At 37.6% G+C, this 21,971-nt stretch overlaps 1 protein-coding gene across 3 annotated transcripts in view; it reads left to right on the forward strand.

Annotated features, from left to right (window-relative positions):
* Positions 1–18,332, forward strand: part of cmb (combover) — a 21,391-nt gene extending 3,059 nt beyond the window's left edge. Inside the window, exons 1-10 of one of the 3 annotated variants that reach the window (XM_017611956.1) lie at positions 21–41; positions 100–200; positions 423–593; positions 5,745–6,000; positions 6,622–7,211; positions 7,387–9,253; positions 9,910–10,310; positions 10,362–11,071; positions 14,480–16,679; positions 16,756–18,332. In XM_017611956.1, coding sequence (XP_017467445.1) covers positions 147–200; positions 423–593; positions 5,745–6,000; positions 6,622–7,211; positions 7,387–9,253; positions 9,910–10,310; positions 10,362–11,071; positions 14,480–16,679; positions 16,756–17,670 — 7,164 coding nt within the window. In that variant the 5' untranslated portion in view covers positions 21–41; positions 100–146 and the 3' untranslated portion in view covers positions 17,671–18,332. Of the gene's footprint in view, positions 1–20; positions 42–99; positions 201–422; positions 594–5,744; positions 6,001–6,621; positions 7,212–7,386; positions 9,254–9,909; positions 10,311–10,361; positions 11,072–14,479; positions 16,680–16,755 lie in introns of those variants that run through there. The other 2 variants (XM_017611957.1, XM_017611955.1) reach the window with 2 other exon arrangements.
* Positions 18,333–21,971: the final 3,639 nt, after the last annotated feature.

Here is a 21,971-nt window from a genome sequence, read left to right on the forward strand (position 1 = left end):
CACGCCAGGTGAGATATGTGAAAGGATAATAAGCAACTATGGTTACTGCGTACATACAATTTTTTCAAATACATTCATAAACCATCTTTATTCCTCTAGATCAATTGGCATTAAAAAAAATTTCCAAACAATAGGAGAGTGAGGGTATGGCACCAGTACGCAATGTGAGCACTGCACAGCCCCCTAAGCAAACAGAGATTGTAAGTATGTGTGCTGTAATGTAATTTAGGGCAGGACTTTAACCTCCATACCAACAAGTGTACAGTACATATATGTACGTGTTTATATATAAATTATATCCACGATTGATTCTAACATTCTTGAATTATATCCATATATAATTATGTATATGCATACCTCACAACGCTTATGTCATTGGAAAAGTGATAATGAATTGATAACGTATGTATTATATTTTACAGCAAAAAAGTAGACAACAACCACTAATGCAGCATCAATCAGATAAAAAGCCACATAAATCCACAATACGTTACCGCATTACTACTGGTTCCGGTGATAGGGGTGGAAGCGCAAACGGAGCAACTATAAAACGTTCAACTTTTTGTGTTCGCAGGCCGCTAAATGGCAATAATGTAAGTTTTTATAATGCTTGAACCTATGCATACATGTACGTGACGGTTTGTAGGTCAAGGAGCTATCTTGCATTATACCTTTGCATACATTTTTCAATACATTTTACAGTCCCTTGTGCAGGCCTGTCGAGAGGGAAGGTGTAAGGGGTGAATCCCCCCGGGCCCGGGCCTCTTAAATCCCCGAAATATCAGAACCATAACTTTTTTATAAATATAGGTATTCCGATTCGTGTTAATTGCTTCTGACTATAAATTAAAGAAAATTATCATATGGCCCAAAACGCGTACTGTTACCATACGTTTTGGCTCACGGTGCTTTCCAAATACCGCTGAAACTTGCTAGAATGCAACTTTTGCACAGTTTTTCTTCTTGCATCTGAAAGCATAAGTATGTGACAATATTTAATATAAACCTAAAATATATTGTACCTCCTGTTGTTTATGAGTTATAAATGTTTCCAAAAGCGGACTGTTACATTAAAATGTTTGGAAGTACTTTTTAAAGCTGCTTTATATTATCGAAAAAGTCTGCTCTCCCTGTATAGCTCAAGAACTAAGTATTTTTTGAACTGATAAAATTAATTTTGAGGTCAACACAAAAAAAGACTTTTACGTTACCTGTGCGATATACATACGTGTAGATTAAAATTAGGTTTTTAAATGGTTTGTAGTCTGTGTTATACAACAGGTAGTATGAATTCAGTAGACTTGCGATTTGACATGTAATCGAAAGAAACTAAGAACATGAAAATTATGAATAATAATTAAAAAAGAAATCTGTTGCTGTTCAGCTGTGGGTCGTTTCAGAAGTAATTTTCTGCTTAGAACTCGAGCTCGAGGTTACAAATGCTCCAAGACATTGAGGTTTTCGCGGTTAAGTACACGAAAATCGGCTCTAATGACCACTTTTCCTTACTCTATGCCATTTATTCCCACTCTTCAAAATGCGCCTTCGAGTGGGGCCTTACGATTTTTCCTTTAGAAATTATGGCCATTGGAAGATGAAGTAATGAGTTAGAAAGCATATGCTTGATTTGGCGAAGTTAGATTAGAGTACACGGCAGTTTAAGTGGCCGTATCTCTTTAAGGAAAAATCGTATAGCACCATTCGAGAGTGCATTTTGAAGAATAATAATAGTGTCAAAAAATATTTGAGATAATTCTAATAGATTTTCAAATGAGCCTCAAAAGTAAAAAAAGTAATTTTTAAGCAAAAAAACAAACCTGACTTCAATCTATATATATGTATATAAATGCAATATCTTTCGTAGGACCGCAATGCCTGTCCAAAAGGCTGAACTGATTTCGATTCTGTAAAAAGCACTTTTTTGGAACTTCTGCGTAGAAGGTTTTCCGATAAAAAAAATAAAACTTTATGTTGTGGTTGTCAAAAAATGGAAAAAGCTGAGACGTCGCAATTGCACAATTTCATAATTTTCCGTATATTGTATGTCCTATACGGCCATGATTTAATTATTAAAGGTTTTGTAAGTAGCTTTTTCTAAAATTTGAGACTCCCACCCACAGGGATGTTTTTTGGAAGCAGGAGGAAATGGGGAAGAATTCAATCACCTTCAAAAAGTAGCGAAGTTCCACAAAAAGGTGTTCATAATAGTGCATGGTAGTATTTGCTGTAATTATTTAATTGAAACCATCTTATTTACATCGAATATAACCTCTGATTGTTATTAAAAATATATATTTATATGAAGAAATTATTTTTTTATGGAAAAATTATATCATTTTGATAAAAAAGACACCANTACGGCCAAGATATCATATTTGGAACATGTCTCAGTCCCTATATATATTCCGACTAATACTTTTATCGCTAGGTGCCGCTGTTGTCGGGATATTCCTAAAAACTGCATTTAGTTGCAGGTTTGACTCATATTTAGAACATATGTAAGCCAATTGAAAATAAATATTTGGACTAAAAACATACAAGATAGGTGGCATTCTAGCCGAGATATACCTAAAATTCTTATAAACTGTGGGAATGATAGATACATATTAGGGATGTTTCGAATGTCATATTTGTCACATTCGTGAATGCGAATGCTAATTTTCGGAATGCGAATGTGGGAATGCGTATGTTAGGAATAACATTAAAAAAAGCTATAATCAACTTAAGTCATCGTTTTAAAAATTTTGTAAATTGTTAGAACATTGAACGAGTGCTTAACCTATACAGTGTTTTAATCTAGTAGTCAAAGTTAAAAAGGGGCATGTTATATTTAAAAAAAAAAGAAATTTTGTTGCCTTTTCTCTCATGAGCCGATTTCTTAGAGGTTCGTATATAAGGCCGGCTGCGCTGAACAATTCCTCACTTGGAACGCTGGAGGGTGAAACGCTCACATTTTCGAACCAGATCTGTCAATTTGTCATAGGCCCACCGAAGCTAAAAGTGGGTTATTATCCGCACCCTGGTTAGACAGACTTAGAACCATTTAAACAATATTAGAGTGGACCCGTGTACACATTCGCGTTCGTAAAACATTCTTATCATTTGATGCGAATGAGAATGTCGACTGTGTGAAATGATGCGAATCATTCGCATAACGAATGCGAATGCAAATATTCGCAATATCCCTGATACATATGCCACAAGAAAATGTTGAAAGCTCTTTTTAAGAGCACTAATTTATCTCTACATATGCTATTAACACCGTGCTCACGACGGAAAGTGGCAGATATTAGAAAAGGATTCGTGGCGCCTCCCATACAAACTGAACTTCTCATATTGCTTATCTCTAAAACCGCTTATGATAACGTCCTAAAATTAGCCCGAGCTACATACATATGTCACCAATACCGTACTTATGACGAAAAGCGGCAGGTATTGGAAAAGGGGGCGTGGCACCTCCTCTACAAACTGAATTTCTCATATCGCTTATTTTGCAGAAAATTTACCCAATGGGTGGCGCTGCAGCCGAAATATACAGAAACCCCATGTGTTTGGTCTGCTTTGGTTCCATGCATTGGTTAATTTTCCGTTTTTAAGATGTATTAGTGGGTTCGTATGGTGTGCCCAATATGCAATCGTGAAAAGATTCTCGTTTTGAAACCACGTATAGGCATGTTTCGTGTATTATATGTGTTTTGATATGGCGTTTTATACGATATTTATCGCTAACTCGTTTGAGAAGAGTCCCACTGATCTTAAGGTCCAGTCGTCAGTGTCTTTCAGAACATTTCTGAAAATTTTGTTTGACTCGCTATTGCCGTATATACATATGTACTTCGCCTAAGTTTTTGAACAAGTATCGATTGACAGCGGGTCTAACGCGCTTGCCATACTCAAGCGTCAAGAGAAAAGCGTGAATAACTTTCGCCTCGATGCATTCCGACGATTTTTTCTTCTGAAAATAATTGGTATTGGAACTTGCAACTATATTAGATTAATGATAGCTATTTCGGAGATCACCACATCTCATCAGACTTCCTCAGTGGGACTCGATCCAACGACCCCAGCTGACTGCTATTCGGAATAGTATACAAATGAGAAGAAAACATCATCATTTTTAACTTATTAAAAAATTAGCAGAATCGGTATCACCAATCGCGAGAAAACAAATAAAATCCAAACAATTTCGAAAAAAGCAACAAAAGTCCACGGGGTGTGCATAGTTCAGTAGTTAAAGCTTCTGAATTTGCACATCGAGGACGCGGGTTCGATCCCTGCTGAAGTCTAGAAAAAGAGAAGTCTGATGAGGAGATGAGGTGATCTCCGAAATAGCTGATATAACTTCTACCGCTTAGACTTTGTTGCTTTTTCAAATAAACGTAATCGTGGTAAAAAGCTCAATAACGCTCAAATAATAAAGGCTTATAAGCCTTAATAACATTGACAAATTTCGAAAAAAGTTAATAGCTATAACTTCCAAAATAATTCGAATTTCGAAAAATTGTAAACAAATAATTGCACAAAAAAAAGCTCGACCTTCGCGAAAATGGTGGCCCACTTCACAAATTTTTACTCTCCTACATATTAGACAAATTCGAGTTTTACACAAAAAGCAGTCCACTTTTAAATTTAAATACTTCCAGAGTGGTTCTAAATATGTTAATAAATCTCTGAAATTTGACGTGTATCTGGGAGTCATCTAACGAAATATTTTCGAAAAAACTGTTCATGGCTTTAATTTTATATACATACATACAGGCCGATAATTTTTTATAAAAAGATAGTTCATTCCACCCCAAAAAAAACATAAAAATAAAATCTCTTAACTTTGTGCAAAACTCAGGAAAATTCAATAAATTTACATCTTTCTATTCAGATTTTTTAGAAAATTATGCAGTTGTTAAGCCCATTCAATTTTAGTACAGTGCAAATTTGAATTGAAATTTGATTTGAAGGTGTGGCTCATTTTCTCCATACAAAAAATAGTTGTCGAACATACTTTGTATAGAAGAACCTGCGTGTAAAAAAATGCCAAAAATCAACGTGATTTTCTAGCAACTTCAAACTTGCACTTTGTTATACTATAATTGAATGGGCTATTAAATCTGAATAGAAAGTTGCAAATTACTATGAAAATTTATTGAATTTTCCCGAGTTTTACACAAAGTTCGAGACTTTAGTTTAATGTTTTTTGGTGTAGAATGAATATACAATATGAATATAAAAAGCTAGTTCATTTGAAATTTTAAGCCACAAATGCCACTTTATAAAAAACTGCCAAAATTATTGGACACTGAAATATGAATGGTGTCTTTAAAAATAGCTCACACACCCACGCTTCCTTTCATGAAAGTAAAAATATTACGGTAATTAAAAATTAATTTTCTTTACTACATATATTAATATAAACACAAAAATGTAAACAGAGCAAGAAAATACCAGCTGTTTCTAACTTAAAATTGTCATCAGGGACAGAGAGATTTTCTCGATTTCGCTTTTGTTCGAAACTCAGTACCAATTCGGACGCGAAAGCGTCTAGACGAATCTACACGACGGTTTAACAATACACACTTGTACTTATGCACTTCCAACGAATTGTCGAACCTTAGAAAATAGTAAAAAAAAAAAATACTTCGTCGCACAGATACAGCATTTAGTCGTTCAAAATTGAGTCGTTCAATGTGTTTTTCAGTTCGGTTACCTGCGTGCTTTTAATTGCTCTGTGCTTTGTGCTCTATTTAAAGGATTACATAGTTGCAACCAATCAACAACCAAGTGGTGGTTCAACTGTGAAAACGCCAAGAACAACAGTAACAGTTACCGGCGAAACAGTATTTGCGTCTGGAAATAATCGAAATTTTAGCAAAAATATTAATAATTGTAATAATCCAAGTGCAACTGCAACGGAAGCACAGCGAAAGCGACAACACAGTCCAGAAGAGGAATCGGCAGAAACCAACGGTGTTGTTTGTGGAACGCAGTTTGATATTGATGAAAACAGTAAGTTATTATTGGACTCAATAATATATATATAGTTTTGGTGTTGCTATGAAATAAATTTTCCTGGTGTAAAAAGTATTTTATTTTTTTATTGGTAAATTTAGAACATTTCAATCGTAAATTTTATGCCTTTTTACCTTTACGTACCGTATGTGCCTTTGAAAGCGAGTAGCGCTAGCGCACATCTAAAAATAGTATCTAAATTTAGTTTTCCGTAATATTTGTTCGCTTTAGATACATTTTTCTATGTACGTTGTGTTTCTTAAGAGAAATGAAATTTGGTTGTACATGTGGTACTATACCGTTTTGATAAACTTTTTCTTAAATGTTACAATTTTTTAAATCGAGAAATTAATTTTGTTGATTTTAAAGTACGTATACATAAATTATTTATGTGTACAATTTTGTTTTGTTTTCGTCAGCCAGCATTATACCATTCATATCCTCCGCATTTCTTATGATTCATTTCCAAAACACGATCTATATTCTAAAAATAAACAGTTACGTATAATTACGTTATTTTTTAAATTTTAGCTTAAAAATATATATTTTGCACCAGATGATGTATGATTATGTTTTTATTATTTTGTAATAACGCGTCACTTTTTCACTATTTTCTAGCACTGAATTTTTCGCAAGTATTTAACACACCAATTAGCGCTAAGACTGGTCCAAAATCTTCGATATCCCCTTCAATAGAAGACAGCATTGCTGAAAGAAAGAAATTTCCCGAAATACAAAGGCAACGAAACGAATCTTCCGCCACTGTAAAATCAACGCCTACAGCGTCTAGTCCACTCTTAAAATTTACTAAAGCCAATAATAACCCCTTGCTGCCAGTAAATCTCTTGAACTTGGCCGCCAGTCTAACAACAACACAAATACCACTCACACCAACAATATCAACCGCCGGCGCTGCAAATTCAACGCAAACTGCTTTTGGTGGTGGTGGTTTGAATGTTGAATCTATTTTATTGCAACGTCTACAGTTAATAAAACACTTTTTGAACTTGACCGCGCCAGCGGTTAGTGGCCTTAATCAACGATTACAAAGGCAAAACGAGGAGGTCTCGGCAACTGCAAGAGCATCCTGCTTAGCTACACAGCGAGTCTTACCGAAGGCATTAATGGTATATGAAAATAGACCCGGAAGCATGGAACGTGAAGTTGTGGTAAATTCAGCCAGTTTGGAAGATGTCGCTCTGAGTGAGGTTTGTACAAAAGCTGGGCCCGAATCGCGGCATTCGATAGCGAGTGTGCTTCGCTCGTTTGAAATTGTATTGTGGAGAAAACAGCTGCCATTTTGTTTCAGTCGATTTCCGCGTCGATGCCGCGATTCGGGCCCTGATTTGTATAAATATTTATTTAACTTCTTGTTTTTTTTAGTTGAGCGACAATCGCGCGCAGTCAATCCAATCGTTGAATAGCGTAGAGACGCCCACTCCCGATACCACGCCCAGCTTCGATGAACTGCAACAGCGTTTGGAGACCTCAAATCGCAACATACAAAATATGCAAGAGCAGCAACAACAACTATTGCGTTTGCAGAATGCCGCTAAGCAACATTTGAGTGAAATGGAGCATCTACGTCAACAGGCAGGCACTTTAAGTTTTGGCGCAAATCAAGCAAACGCTTCGAACAATGGCGATAGTGCACCCGAATACGAGTCCATAGATCAGGTGCATTCAGATATGGCAACATTGGTTGGTCGCATGAAGAATCTCACCACGTTCATACAAAATCAAAATGAATTAAGCAATTTGCTCGGAGATGACGGCCCTGAAATACTTGCTGAACAAGAAGCGCTTCAGCGCAAGCTAGAATCCTTGCGCGCACAACGTGATGATATGCGTACATTGGTTGGTGAATTGCAGGAAATCAATCGTACTGCCGAGCGCAGAGTTGGTGCTGATTCGAAAGAGAATGCACAAACAGCTGATAACCAACAGACGACTACGGGAGCAGTTCTGGCGCAAGCATGCGAAGAATCACCATCAGTAAATGCAGCACGTATTGTTCCAGTAGCCTACGCACGCAACGTGCCCATAAAACTAACGAATGGCAGCATGCCCCATCCAATTGGAAATGTAACCGTTGACGAAGATAATGACGATCCTGGAGAGAAAGCTGCCACCGCTGTGCTTATACAACAGAAAGTTGCCGACATAGAAACAATGCGCAAGCAGCTACAACGTCTTAAGGACATGATGGAGACTGTTAATATGATCGAAGCGCGCACATCGCGAGACGTAAACGACATTGGCCGAACACCACCGCGTGAAATGCGCTCACAGTCGCGTACGACTGGTTCTTCTGGCGCTTCGTTTGATCGCGAATGCACGCCTGTTTCGGTGGTACCCGCACATCACTCTAGTGGCGCTGAGGGTGCTGATGACGATTCGTATCTTACACGTAAAATGCGTATGATCAACGACGTCACGTCCGATTTACGTGCACAGGCTGAAAGCTTGCAGGCCGAGCGCGATCGCATTAAAGCGTTGAAAGAAGAAATTGTGCTGCGTAAACAGCAAGCGGCTGCTGCAGCACAGCTTGGCGAAGACGCATTGAAACGTAGCAGCCTCACACCTACACCTACGCCACGAAGTCGCAAGCAACGCGAACTAGACACTCCGTCTCCACCGCCACTGACTAAGACCGAAAATGAACGCGATCAACTCAAAATGGAATACGAGACAAAGAAAAGAGAATTCGAACTGCTTTGTCAACGTCTGCAGCAAGATGATACCACCACACAGTCGCAGCCCACCAGCAGCAGCAATAATGCACCGCTACACCGCGATACCGTCTCCGAAGCTGATGACGAAGCGGATGGCGATGAAGAGTTGATTGATTCGGATTTCGCCACTACAAACACCGCGACCGCAGCACGCCAATATTTCACAGCACCACAACAACAATCAACACCGGCGCAGCAGCATCGCGCTGCAGTAAAAGCCGCTGTAACTGCACATACCCAGGCAACTGGTGTGGCTTCGGCAAAAGTAAATGCACAGCATCGTCAAAGTCAAGGCCAGCACTTGCCAATAGGAGCGTTGGGGAAGGAAGACAGTTTCGAAATGAATCAAACGTCTTCGACAGGAGTTGAGCGTCGTCGTTCTACGCTAGCTAATGCAACTAATATCACACAGGATGGCGCTTCACTTGAGGCTGGCAGCGTACAATCCGGCAGTTCGCAATCTGCATTCTCAATGCCACCACCAATGCCGGCCATGGGACCATGTAGCAGTTGGCGTAAGTTTCATAATTATAACGAATTGATAACTGCTGAGGGAAAATTCGAATTTTTTCTATGAATTAGAATTTCCATTCACAGTATTACTAACTAGAAAAAAATTCGTCTTGTCGAGCGGCGTCTTAAAAGTAATTTTGCCTGGGACAACTACGCAGGTGTAATGAAAAAAGAATTTCTACTTTTCCCCCGGAAATGCAAATTTACTATCTAATAGCTCGAGAGAGTCTTTAAAATTAAAAACACTTAGCTTCACATATCACCAATAATTTTTGCATAAATATCTTTGTAGTCCTTATATAGAATAAAAAAATTGTCAAATATTTGTGTTGTGGCGCTATCTACCGAGTCCACGTTTAGCTAAAACTAATACTTCTCTAATAGCGCATTCAAATTCTCAGTACGAACCAATCTCGATAACGTCTAAAATACCAGACTCAAGCGCCAGCTACTGGTTTTTGTGCATATATTTCCTAATATAAATATGTACGTATGTACTTTCGAAGTTTCTCGACTCCACCCAGCGATGGAGTATGCGCCGAGAAAGCAAAAAAAAACTTCATCGCAATGTATGAGAGGCTTAGGAGATTATAAATTAGTTTTTAGCTATGAGAAATAAGAAAGAATCAATTTCAATTTATCAATTTTCAAATATTAGCGCCGATGCCACCGATGCCCAACACTTGGAACCCACAACTTTATTACGGTTTTGGTGCTACAGCGCCGCCACAGCAGCCAAATGCATCCCAACCGAACTCGGCAACCACAACTCAAAGCGTAGGTGCACCATTCACGCCTGTTGGCTTGCTTCCACAATCTACAGTCAATAGTGAATGCATTTGCAGTGCAGCAAATAGTGCCACTACCGCACAGATTGTTACCGGACCGACACCAACTTCAAGTTCCACAAATACTGCTGCGCAATTGGCCACCGATCCAGTGTTGCTGCAGCAGTTTGTACAAACTCAACAAATGCTTATAAATTCTGTGTGCCAATGTAATCAGATGTTGTGGCACCAACAGCGAGAAATTGATGCCCTGAACAACACGATACATGTGGTAAGTAGTTATATTAATTTCGCTTGAAAAATATTAATCAACCCTTCACAGCTTCAAGATCGTTTACTGGCCTTGACCAGTGGTGTCAACGCTGTACCGCTCGCTGCTGATATGCCCTACACCATACGCGCCGAATCGGTGCCACCGCCCAGCCTAACTGCTGGCACCTTGCCCAACAATCTCTACTTGAGTAACTCGAATCGTGCACAATCCGAGCAGCCGGCTCTCTTCTTGCCCGGTATGACAACAGCCGCGCGCAATAGCGCTTTTTCCAACTATCAACATCATCAGCAACAATATCAACAGCGTCAACAACGTGGACACATCGCTAGCGCAGCTGGTGGCGTCACTGCCTCCAATAGCTACAATTTTAACAGTGAGTCACAGCAACACAGCAACATTGCATCGGCAACCAGCGCCAACGCCGGCCTCTATAGCACATTAAATAACGCCGCACCACCTCCACCCCCGCCCAATCAAGCAGCACAATCGCATTACAACAACGAAGTGCCACAATCGCCACCATTACATGGGAATGCCGCCGGACCAGGACCGATTTTTATGCATCATCACAACAATGCCATACATCAGAATAATGCCAATTTGCGTACACAAAATCATTATGCCAACAATTTGCATCAACAGCAGCAACAACAACAACAGCATGGACATAGTAACATCAATATTGGCGGCGGTAATACGCTGAATAACCAAGTGCCACCTGGCAATCGCGCTAATAATTATTGGGACAATTTTCGAAGGTAATTTCGATTCATTCAATTAGAAAGAATGTGAACAAATGACTTTATACTACAATTGTTGACTATCGCTGAGTATGTAATACTGGTATGTGGTGCAATTCTCTAAATACTTACATATTTCTCTTTCAACTTGGGTACTATCAATACACATTTGCTCATGTATTTACATAGATACATATGTATGTACCTAGGCTTGTACAATTACTCAATATCAAATGGTTTATTTTTTATTATTTATCATACTATATAAATTTCCATAAAATAGCTTTTAAAGAAAATTTCAATGAGTACTATGGGCGTTTCCACATTTCCTCTCCTCAGAAAATATATCTTTACGCACTATTTCAAGAAAATAAAAAAGGGTTTTTACATTCTAGCACTTATTCGTTGTTTCATTAGTTCTACTACACAAGTTATATATTTTGTTATTACTCATTTTAATTGTATAAAAATTAGTTCATTATTATTTATCAATTATTCAATAAAAAAAATAGTGTGCAGCACATTGGAACACATTTATATTTCATTTTCGTATTGAAAACAAAGAAAAAATACCTGACGGTGTGGTAAGTTTGCTTGCACAATTGAGGTTGAAGTCGCTTTATATTTTGCAATAACTTCGTTATTCTTTACTAACATGATACCACCTTTGCAGTAATAAAATGTAAATATTTGCTTTTATCGTTTTAAGTTAATACATTTTTCACACTCAGTAGTAGCATATCTCGCAGCTCAGAGCTATCCTAGAAAAACGATCCGCACGACTGGATTAAATAAACTCAGAAGTGCATTTTCCGCCGGATGCCGTGCTTGGGGGGGCGATTTGAGGTGTTTTTGACACAGCTCAATATTCAACTGAAAAATGTGCAAGCGTGTTAAGTTAATTGTTTTTTTTTTATATTTTCCTAATCTGTAAATGCAGTTTTCTTCCTTAGTTCGTCTTGTTTCAGTACCAATAGCACTGGCTTACAGCAAAAATGTTCAATGGATGCCACTATTCAATCGCTATATAGAATTGCTCGCTGATTTCGAAAATCTAGTTAATTTTTTACTCTATGGATAAGTTTTCGAGAAAACTAGAAAAAAGTTGATTATGCAGTTTTTAGCCCATTCAATTTTAGTATAATAAAGTGCAAGTTTTAGGTAGCTAGGACTTACCCATTGATTTTTAGCATTTTTTTTTTTGTTGAAGGTGTCGCTCATTTTCTTAATATATAAAATAATGTTTAAAAATTTTTTTATATGGAAAAAATGTGCGACACACCTTCAACAAAAAATCAATGGTAAGTCCTAGCTTCCTCATACCTGCACTTTATTGTACTAAAATTGAATGGGCTAAAAAACTGCATACTCAACTTTTTTCTAGAGAGCGTAAATAAAAATGGCAATATTTGAATTTGCAGAATTTTCTTTAATTTTGCACGAGGTTTGGAACTTTAATTTTCCACAAATTCAAAAAATCGCGAAAAATAAAATAAAAAATTAGCGAACATTAAAATATTAAAAAAAAAATTGCCCGTATTGTAAAAAATTGGCTGTATTATTGACTGTTTGTATGTATGTAGGTATGAAATTTGTCAGCGAAACCAAAAAAAAAAATCGTTGTACTTGTTTATTTTCGAACCTTAAGTTTACAACTTCCAATCGATATGAAATGGTAATGAGAACCAACTTTTGCAAATGCTTTGATATTTATTCATATTATGTTCTCTTTTAATGAACGAAATTGGTCTCACTCAAATCACTTTTTGAGTGTTGCACTGTGTACAATGTGTGCGTTACAATACCTGAGACTCCAAACAGAGTTTGAAGTTTATGTAAAATTAAAAAAAATCGTAGAATTCAGAAACGGTTGTGATATTTGAAAATTTTCCAATTTGTTGAATTTGTAAAAATTTGTATAGTCCGAAAAAACGTGATATTCGAAAATTTGTTTAATAAGTTACAAGCCCAGTGATTCACGTAAAACGCATCCGATTTTTTGAATTTATGAAAATTTGTATAATTTGAAAAAAATTTGAATTCGAAAATTTTTAAATTGAGATTAACATAAAACATTAAAGTTTTTTGTAAAATTCATATAAAATGCGTAGCGTTCGAAAAAGTTGTGATGTTCGAAAATTATTGAAATATGCAGTTTACAAGCCAACATTAAAGGCATTAGATTTTTTTAAATAAGGCCAAGGGTTTACCTCTTAAATTTATGAAAAGTTGTGTCATTGTAGATAATGTTCAAAAATTATTTTAATAATTTACAAGCTATCTTCACACCACAGCAAAGCTTGAAGTTTTTGTAAAATGTATGAAAAATGCGTAGAATGCGAAAAATGTATGAGGTTCTATGAAAATTTGTGTAAAAATTACAGTGTAATCGTTATAATTGGAAGGGGATTTCGTAAATGCAAGGGAGCGTCCATCTTGCGCCACCTATCTGAAAATTACCACCCAAACGTTGTTGCGCGCATTTGGCATTACAATTAAATGCGGTTTAGAAATAAAAGAGACTAATGCAATGTAATTTTACGAATTCACTCTTTCTGTTCATTTTTTTATGAATTCGAATATGTTTGGTTGATATACAGCCCGCAACAAAACGATGCACTTTCGAACAGTTTTGATTATTTATCTTTTGTTTGTTTAATGCTCATTATTTTTATATAAAAGTAAAGCTCTTTATCTAACAAATACCATATAAATCCACATTTCAGACTGTACAAAAATTATAAAAATTCCACAAACTTTTTATCCCAATTCCAAGTATTTTAATTTTAATTTCTAGAATAATTTTTGATATGCAGTTTTATAGTTTATTAAATTACAGTGCAATGAAGTGCAAATTCGAAGTTGCTAAAAAATCGCGGATATCACGCATTTTCCTCCATACAAAGTATTGGTTTGTATTGAAAAAAAAGCGCATAATACTGTCAGAAAAAAATTATCAAATTATTAATCAATGCGATTTTTTAGAAATTTCAATCTGTCACTTTATCATACTAGACTTTAGTAAGCTATAAAATTACATACCAATTAATTTAGAAATTCGTGTTTTAAACACATGGAAATGGGATGAAAACTTTGTGCAATTTTTGTTAATTTGTGTACAAAGTTTTAAATTTGGATTTATATGGTGTTTGTTAGATAAGGAGCTGAACTTTAATAAAAAATGAATGAACTTAAAAAAAGCAAAAGAAAAGTAGTCAAAACTGCTTAGAATTTATTTATTATTTATTCAGGTTCCGTGCTTACATATACACATAGATGGACACGCACTTCACTATTTTTACATTTCTACTAAACCATTTTCATTTATTAATTAAACTATTGCCAAACGCTTATAACAATTAACCTCAAACCCAAATATTTTGCAAACGCCTCCTTCTTTCTTCTTCCCTTATTCATAAAATTCAGCTATTCGCGCCAGAACTTGCTTTCGACTAATTCGAATAAAAGCAATGAAGAGCAGCAGCAGCAAAATCAGCTGCAACAACAGCATCAACATCAGCATTATGTGCAGCAACGTTTGCTTGAGCAGCTGGAGACCCCCGCTCCTAGCCAATACCGCGCCCAACAGCAACCGCATCACCGCTCCACAACAGCGCTACCAACGGCAGCAGCACTAACAACGAGCAACTTGCAGCAATTACAACGTCAGCAGCGGCAACAGGAAGAAGCAGCACAACAACAGCAGCGCTCAACTCAAACACAGCCGCAGCTGTTTCGGTCATTGGGCGAGAGCAACAGCAATAATTGCAACAATTTGAATTTCGAACGCAATGCAAATGACAACAAATACATGCGCACCCTGCAGCGTTCGCATATTAATCGCTATCAACAGCAGCAACAACAAAATCTTGGCCTCACAAACTCATTGTATACCAATCACAATAACTTGTATCAGTCATGGTTACCAGAGGCGAATAACGATACGAACAATGTCGACATTGACGTTTATGATGCATACAACATCATTGATAGCGACTTGGCCGCACCATATGCGCACTTAAGCAGCAACATGTGTACGAATTCGAGCAACATGCTGCGCAACATGAATGTCAATTTCGGCAATAGTCCGCACTACCAACGCAACAAATTGCTGACAAAGCCCAGTTGCCGTGGCACTGCTGCCGAAGCCATGGAGCAACACGATCCGAATAGGGCGCCACAATCGCAGCAGCAACAACAACAACAACAACAACATCAACGAATGTTGTCGCAGCAACAGTTGGCGCTATGCGCGCAACAGCAACTTGATCAATCGACTTTGCGGCCCATGCGCAACATGCCCGACTACACGCAAGCGCGTTATTTGGATTTGCTGCCAGCCACAGTCAGGGAAGCTGTGGCCAGCACAGAGGTGCAATTGCGCAATCGTGATCGCGTCGATATGCTGCTACGCACCGTAACCGCTGACGATGAGGAGGATGTAGGAGCACTGGCGGCGCCAGGTGTCGGCAATAACACCGCCTATAATGCGGATTACATGCCGAACGCTAATGAGACGCTGTTGATGGATAGCAATGAAATCGGCAATAATACCCCAAATATTGATCATGAGAATTCAAATGAGCCAGATGGCGTCGATGCCGCATTGAACGCGCACGCGAATGAGGCGCACGACGAGGAGGAAGATGACGACACCACATCGGAAGAGATTAAACGGAATTTGCTTGTTAATGCATTAAAAAATGATAAATTCACCACAAAATTCTATGAGTCCATAAAAGAAGATGTTTTCCGACGCCTCGAACGCATGTTGCTTGAAAAAGAGTCGGCTGAGAGTAACTGTCAGCGTGGCGCTGAGCAAATTCGTAATGGTTTTGCAGCAGTAAGTGGCGTCGCCAACATTACCAATGCCACAATTGATGGGCCCAATGATATGTTAGGTGCCGCTTCGTTGCCGCGCGATCCAACGCGCAAGTTCAATTTAAACGCGCGCATGGGCAATAAACAACAACAACATGGCATGCATCAATACCACCACCAGCAACAGCAGCATCAACAACAACACCAACACAATTCTTGCGCGCCACCAGCAAACGCATACCAAATCAAACAGGAGGAAGCTAGTAATGACCACGCAGCTGAAGATGATCAGCACGTTCTGGCATCGGCTGAAGGTGAAACGGATGAAAATAATCGTCGTACTGTTGCCGGAGATAATGCAGAAGAAGATGAATATGGCGTTAATAATGCTGACACGGAAAGCAATAAAGCAGATAATGAGGACGCGGCCGCAGCTGCAGCGGCAGCGGTTGCATTGGCAAACACGGCTAATGTGGCCCGCATGCCGGGCGCAATACAATTAAGGGAAAATGAACAACCGGAAGAAGATAATGTGCATTACAACGACAACAGCAACAATGTTGTAGCTGGTGATGCGGCAGTTGCGCGCCAAGCACAACCACCAGAGTCTGCTCAACAAAGGCAGCTATCTGGTAAAGATGGAAGAGAAGCTGAAGGAAATATCACCAATTGGCTACAAAATGTATTCAGTCAGGCAGAGTCGACTGCCAGCAACATATCTACATCCAATATTGGCAAAAAGCGCAAAAATCAATTGGAGGCTATGAACAACAGTGGCGCGGGCGGTGATGCGGAGGCGATGCCGGTTAGTATTTTAAGAAACAAAAAAATGCTCGCATTTTAAGAAAACATTTTTCTACTAAATACATTTTTTCTTACAGTCCTCTGTCAGCGCCAACAACTCTGCCGAAAACAACTTAAGTCCGACGCATTACACCGATCTTATCGCCTATATAATAACGCGCATACGCAATCAAACGCACCCAAATACACAAATAAACGACACAATACTGGTGGAGATCGCCAAGCTGACCGCCAGCACTGTACAAAATTTCGCACCCACACTTGGAAACTACCAATCACTGGGCACTTCATCACCACACATTTCACCGAAGAAATTTTATATGAAAATCAAAAAACTCAGCGTACCACGGCAACGTGATGAGTTCTTGACGTGGTATGAAAATTACTTGGAAAATCTCTTTCCGGGCGCGCGTTTGGAAGCTGAGAGGCGGCGCGAAGAGTTGCGGAGCAGCGGAATCTCTGGAGCAGCACCGATTGGTTTGGAATTGCCGCGCATGTGCGATAAATTGGAAAATCATCACCAACAAGTGCAGCTACGCCAGGCACAACAGCACAAACAGCAGCAGCAAGCAAGAAATGCCAGTAACAACGATCACAAAGATAACAACGATGCAGATTTGGCGGAGGCTGATCAAAATTCTGCTAATAGCAGTAGCAACACTACCATTGAAGAACGACACACCGGTATACAACGTGACAACGAGTTAGAGAACAATGAAAATCCCGATGACGATGTGAAAGGTGTAGGTACGGGTACACACAACAAGCATGACGAGCAAGATGACGCTGGCGCAGTTGGAGGTGCATATGCTATAATGCCTATAATGTCGGTGGGTAATGCTGCTGCTGCCGCCGCCGCAGCCGCAACAGTTACAGGTGATACAATCACTGCGGCACTACAGGAACACGTTTTACTACGCTATGCTTCCGATAGCACAGCAGCTGGCGGCACACCGGCCAATGATTTTACACCACACAATGGCTACACCTAGTTGGTGCTATACAGTTATGTTGCGCTGCACGTGTCCATCGCCCTGATAATCGCTGTCATGTTATTTAGCTGTTTGCGTACGCTGTACCACTGAAATTTTTACTCGACTACTAGGGACTGAATATATTGCTCAGTGTGAACCTATCCTCTATTTCCAACAGTTATTAATTAACCCAGCTGAAGGTCAGATAAAAGAGAAACAAATTTAGATCTGTGCCGTTTTTCGCATTTATGAAAAAATTTAAAAATTAAACGTTTACATTGAAACAGAGTGAGGAAAAATGTAATTAACATATATGTATAAGTGCATACAATTTGGTTTTGTGTGTCTTACGTCGCGTGTTATCTAAATTTTTATGCTACAATAATTTGGTTTATGCTACAATAATTTGGTTTATTCTTTAAGCAGCGCATGTGTATGTGTGATTGTTGTTATGCTGCATCAAAAATTTCTTAAACATTCCCAAAATCGTCTCACCACATAACAATATCCATAAATTTATCAAAATATATGTATTAATTCGTAATTTATTATATGTGAATGCACAGCCAAATGTTCTTTCGTTCGTGTGTACGTGTTGGATGTAAATGCGAACCATGCATACATATAAATTTCTGAGTAAATTAAATAAACGAAATTATTCCCCAAATATACATAAATCGTCTGAGCTATTTCTTTCTTACGGAAAAACAAACAAAAACGCAGTGGTAAGTTAATTTTAAAAACAGGTTTCAGTTATTATTTCGTTGACTTTCTTTCTATGATTGCAAAACGATATCACAAAATAAGAAAAAAAAAAAAAAATTTAATTTGTCTACTTGTATTCGGCTAACCTGTACCTGTTGTGTTGTTATTTTTATCGTGTTTATTTATAAGGGTTTCTCGTCGGCTTGGCGTGTGCTATACATGTATAAATATCTATGTATATATTTTTTAATAAGCAGGTAATAGATACTTGAAATTAACACCGATAATGTCAGCATGGAAATCCAAGGCAGAATCACTCTTGTCAACAAGTGCTACTTTGGACTGAGTAGGCAATTCAGAAGTGAAGTTCTCTCTCGACGTACGAAAACCACGCTCTATAAGTCACTCATCATGCCCGTGCTGGTAATATGGCGGCGTGCGATGAGGCGGCTCTTGGAGTGTTTGAGACAAAGATTTTGCGGAAGATTTACGGGCCTTTACGCGTTGGCGATGGCGAGTACCGCAGCCGATGGAACGATGAGCTGTATGAGCTTAACAACGACATGGACATAGTGCAGCGAATTAAAATACAGCGGCTCCGCTGGCATCGCCATGTCGTTCGAATTGACACCGATGCTCCAGCTCTGAAAGTATTCAACTCGGTTCCCGCTGGTGGTGGTAGAGGACGAGGGTAGGCCCCCACTGAGATGGAAAGATCAGGTGGAGAAGGGCTTGGCTTCACTTGGCATTTCTAATTGGTGTCAGTTGGCATAGAAAAGAAACGACTGGCGTGCTTTGTTGAAGAAGAAGAAGGTACTGGAAATGCACAGCACTACCACTGCCATGAACGCCATCACCCCGCAGACAAGCGAGGGTAGAGATGGATGCGTGAGTGACTTTGGCTAAGGTTCACTCACGCTCATGATGATAAATTTGTAAATTGCGCCCACTCTTTTCATTTTTTTTTCAATCACGCTCACGAAGGCCGGTTTTTTTCACTCACGTTCACGCACGCTTTAACGGAACTTTTCGTTTACTTGAAACTTTATATATGTACATATCGACGCCTCCAAACCATACCAAGTCTGACTAAGTCTAAGGAGACTTAGCATGGTATGGTGTAGAGGTGTAGGTAAGTAGTATGTATTATATTTTGATATCTAAGCGGGGGTCTGAAGTAGGGTGACTTGACTCGGGTCTTCCAAACCGGTTCCCACCAGTTTTTTTTTTTTGATATCTAGAGGCAGGTTTTTTGAAATCTTGATTTTTCGAATATCGAATAAACCGAGTGTGTTATCGAAGAAGCCGGTTTTTTTCATTTCGCAGAAATCTTGACTTCTAAATTAAAAGGTTTTCAGGGCCTTTTCAAGTTTAAGGGAAACCCCTAAATAGTTCTAAAATATATCCTAGGTTATTTGGAGAGGAACAGTATATCAGTGGCAGTAGGCACAACTAAGCACTCGACTACGGTGGCAAGAGCACTACTCAAATCCGAAAAGTCAGAAAAAATGCAATAAAGAATGAAGAAAGGTAAACCCCTCTGTTATGGATTCGTACGATGCACGATAAACGCATGCATTCTAATATTTTCTATTACGAATTGAGGTTGTCGTATGGAATCCTATAGTAAGCGTAGCTGATTTATGCTGGTTCACAATAAAAAAGTGATCAAAAAACGCTTGCAAGCATTTATCGTCTATCGTATGAAAATTCATAATAGGGGTGGAAATAAGACCAAACGTGAATTTTTCACTAATTTCTATATGTTTCTTGTGGAAAACTATGTGAAATAAAATATGTTGCGTCCCAGTCCAAAGTTAAGCCGCATTTTTGACGCCTGAAAAGGTCGAGATGCGTTTCTATATATTTCTCGGCTTGTCCGTAAAAACACAGTTTCACCACATCTGAAAATACTCGACTTAAGTAAAATAGATGTAAGTAAAGTTGTACCTACCTTTGAAATTAAAAATAACAATCCTCATGAGTGTGGTTAAAAATTTTTTTAAATTCTCTGGATAGTTTATATTTACTTTAAATTGTAGTGTTTAGTACAATGCAAGTATTTTATTTAAAATTTGGAAATTATCACAATAAATAACGACAAAAAAATAAAATAAGGTTTCTCTAAACTTTGCGTTTATAAAAAAAAAATATAGTACAAACTTTAAGGTAAATGTATGTATGTATTTAAGGTATGTGTACCGTCAGATAAAGCGTACTAAATCTTTTCCAGGAATTACTGGCTTTTTAATAATATTTATTAACAAATATTTGACATAATGTATACTTCATTTAATTGCTAATTAAGTATATTCATAATAATGTAATAAAAAATGCACTTATTTATTGTTTTTTTTCTTTTAGCTCATTACTGTAGAAATCTATATAGATAATTATAAACGCTACAATATTTTGCAAGGCATTGGTATTTATGAAGAATAACTAAGACGCGTGTGGAGAAAAAAAGGTTATATAGATATTTTTTTTTTAAGTTAAAGTTAATTACGTATGTACGTATGTATACAACTAATAATTGTGTATGTTTAACACAAAACACGTGCGCTAATATTCTTGCTTTTAATTGTAATTGAAATAATTTTGTGCAAAATTCCTTTGGGTTAAAAGATGCTTGAATTTGCTTTAAGGTAACTATGTAGTAATGTGCATATCAATTCTTACACAAAAATTGAATATGTAATTAAGGAAACGCTGAATTAAGAAAAAAGTATTCGAAAATTCTACTTTATTACTACCTTTGACCGTTATATATTATTTTTTAATAGTTATTCACAATATGCAGTTTCTGGTCGAATTCAATATTGTTTAGATAATTTAGTTATTAGATTGCCTTAGTTAACTGAAATTAAACTGTTAAGCATTTTAGGGTAGTAACCTGTTTTTTTCGCTTTAGAACGCAAATTTGAAAAGAAAAATCGTTTTTGTTGAGAATTTTATTTTTATTTAAGTTTATTGGCTTTGTACGTTACTCACTGTTTATGCAGTTTTTTTAATACGCTATTTTATTTTATTTTTGCCTTTTAATTATTCCCTTTTCATAATTTGGCTGAGATTTTGTTATCCTGACGATGGAAAAAACGCAAGAGAATAGTTCAACTTTCTCACTGCGTCGCATAAAACCAGCGGGTAGCTTCATTAAACATTGCATTAGCGGCGCAGAATTAGGTTTTTTTTACTTCATTTTTTTTTTGTGTGTTCTCATTGCTATATGTAGTGTGTACTTTTTGCATTTTTATGCTGTTTTTTGTTAGCTTTTAAATTTTTATTTGTAAATTCTTCGGCGCTATCACTGGAATCATCGCAGTCCGATTTTCGTACAGTAATCGCATTTTCGTACATTTCACAAAAAATCTGACTACTACGGATTTAGTGATAGCACTGCTGATTCTTCAAATATAATTTTTAGACTTCTCAAAGTATTTTTTATTAGCTGCACGCGTTTTGTTTACCATGTAAGACTAATGGTTTTAATTTTATAGTTATTTAGATTTTTTTTAGTTTTCGGCCTAAGCAATAATAAAGTTTCATTTTACTTAGTTTACAGCAAACAATGCAACACAATTCAAGTGAACAACTTTTAATTTACAATTTGTAAG

The sequence above is a fragment of the Rhagoletis zephyria genome, unplaced genomic scaffold, assembly GCF_001687245.7.
Source record: "Rhagoletis zephyria isolate East Lansing unplaced genomic scaffold, Rhagoletis_zephyria_1.1 Rzeph_scaffold_00485, whole genome shotgun sequence".
NCBI lineage: Eukaryota > Metazoa > Arthropoda > Insecta > Diptera > Tephritidae > Rhagoletis > Rhagoletis zephyria.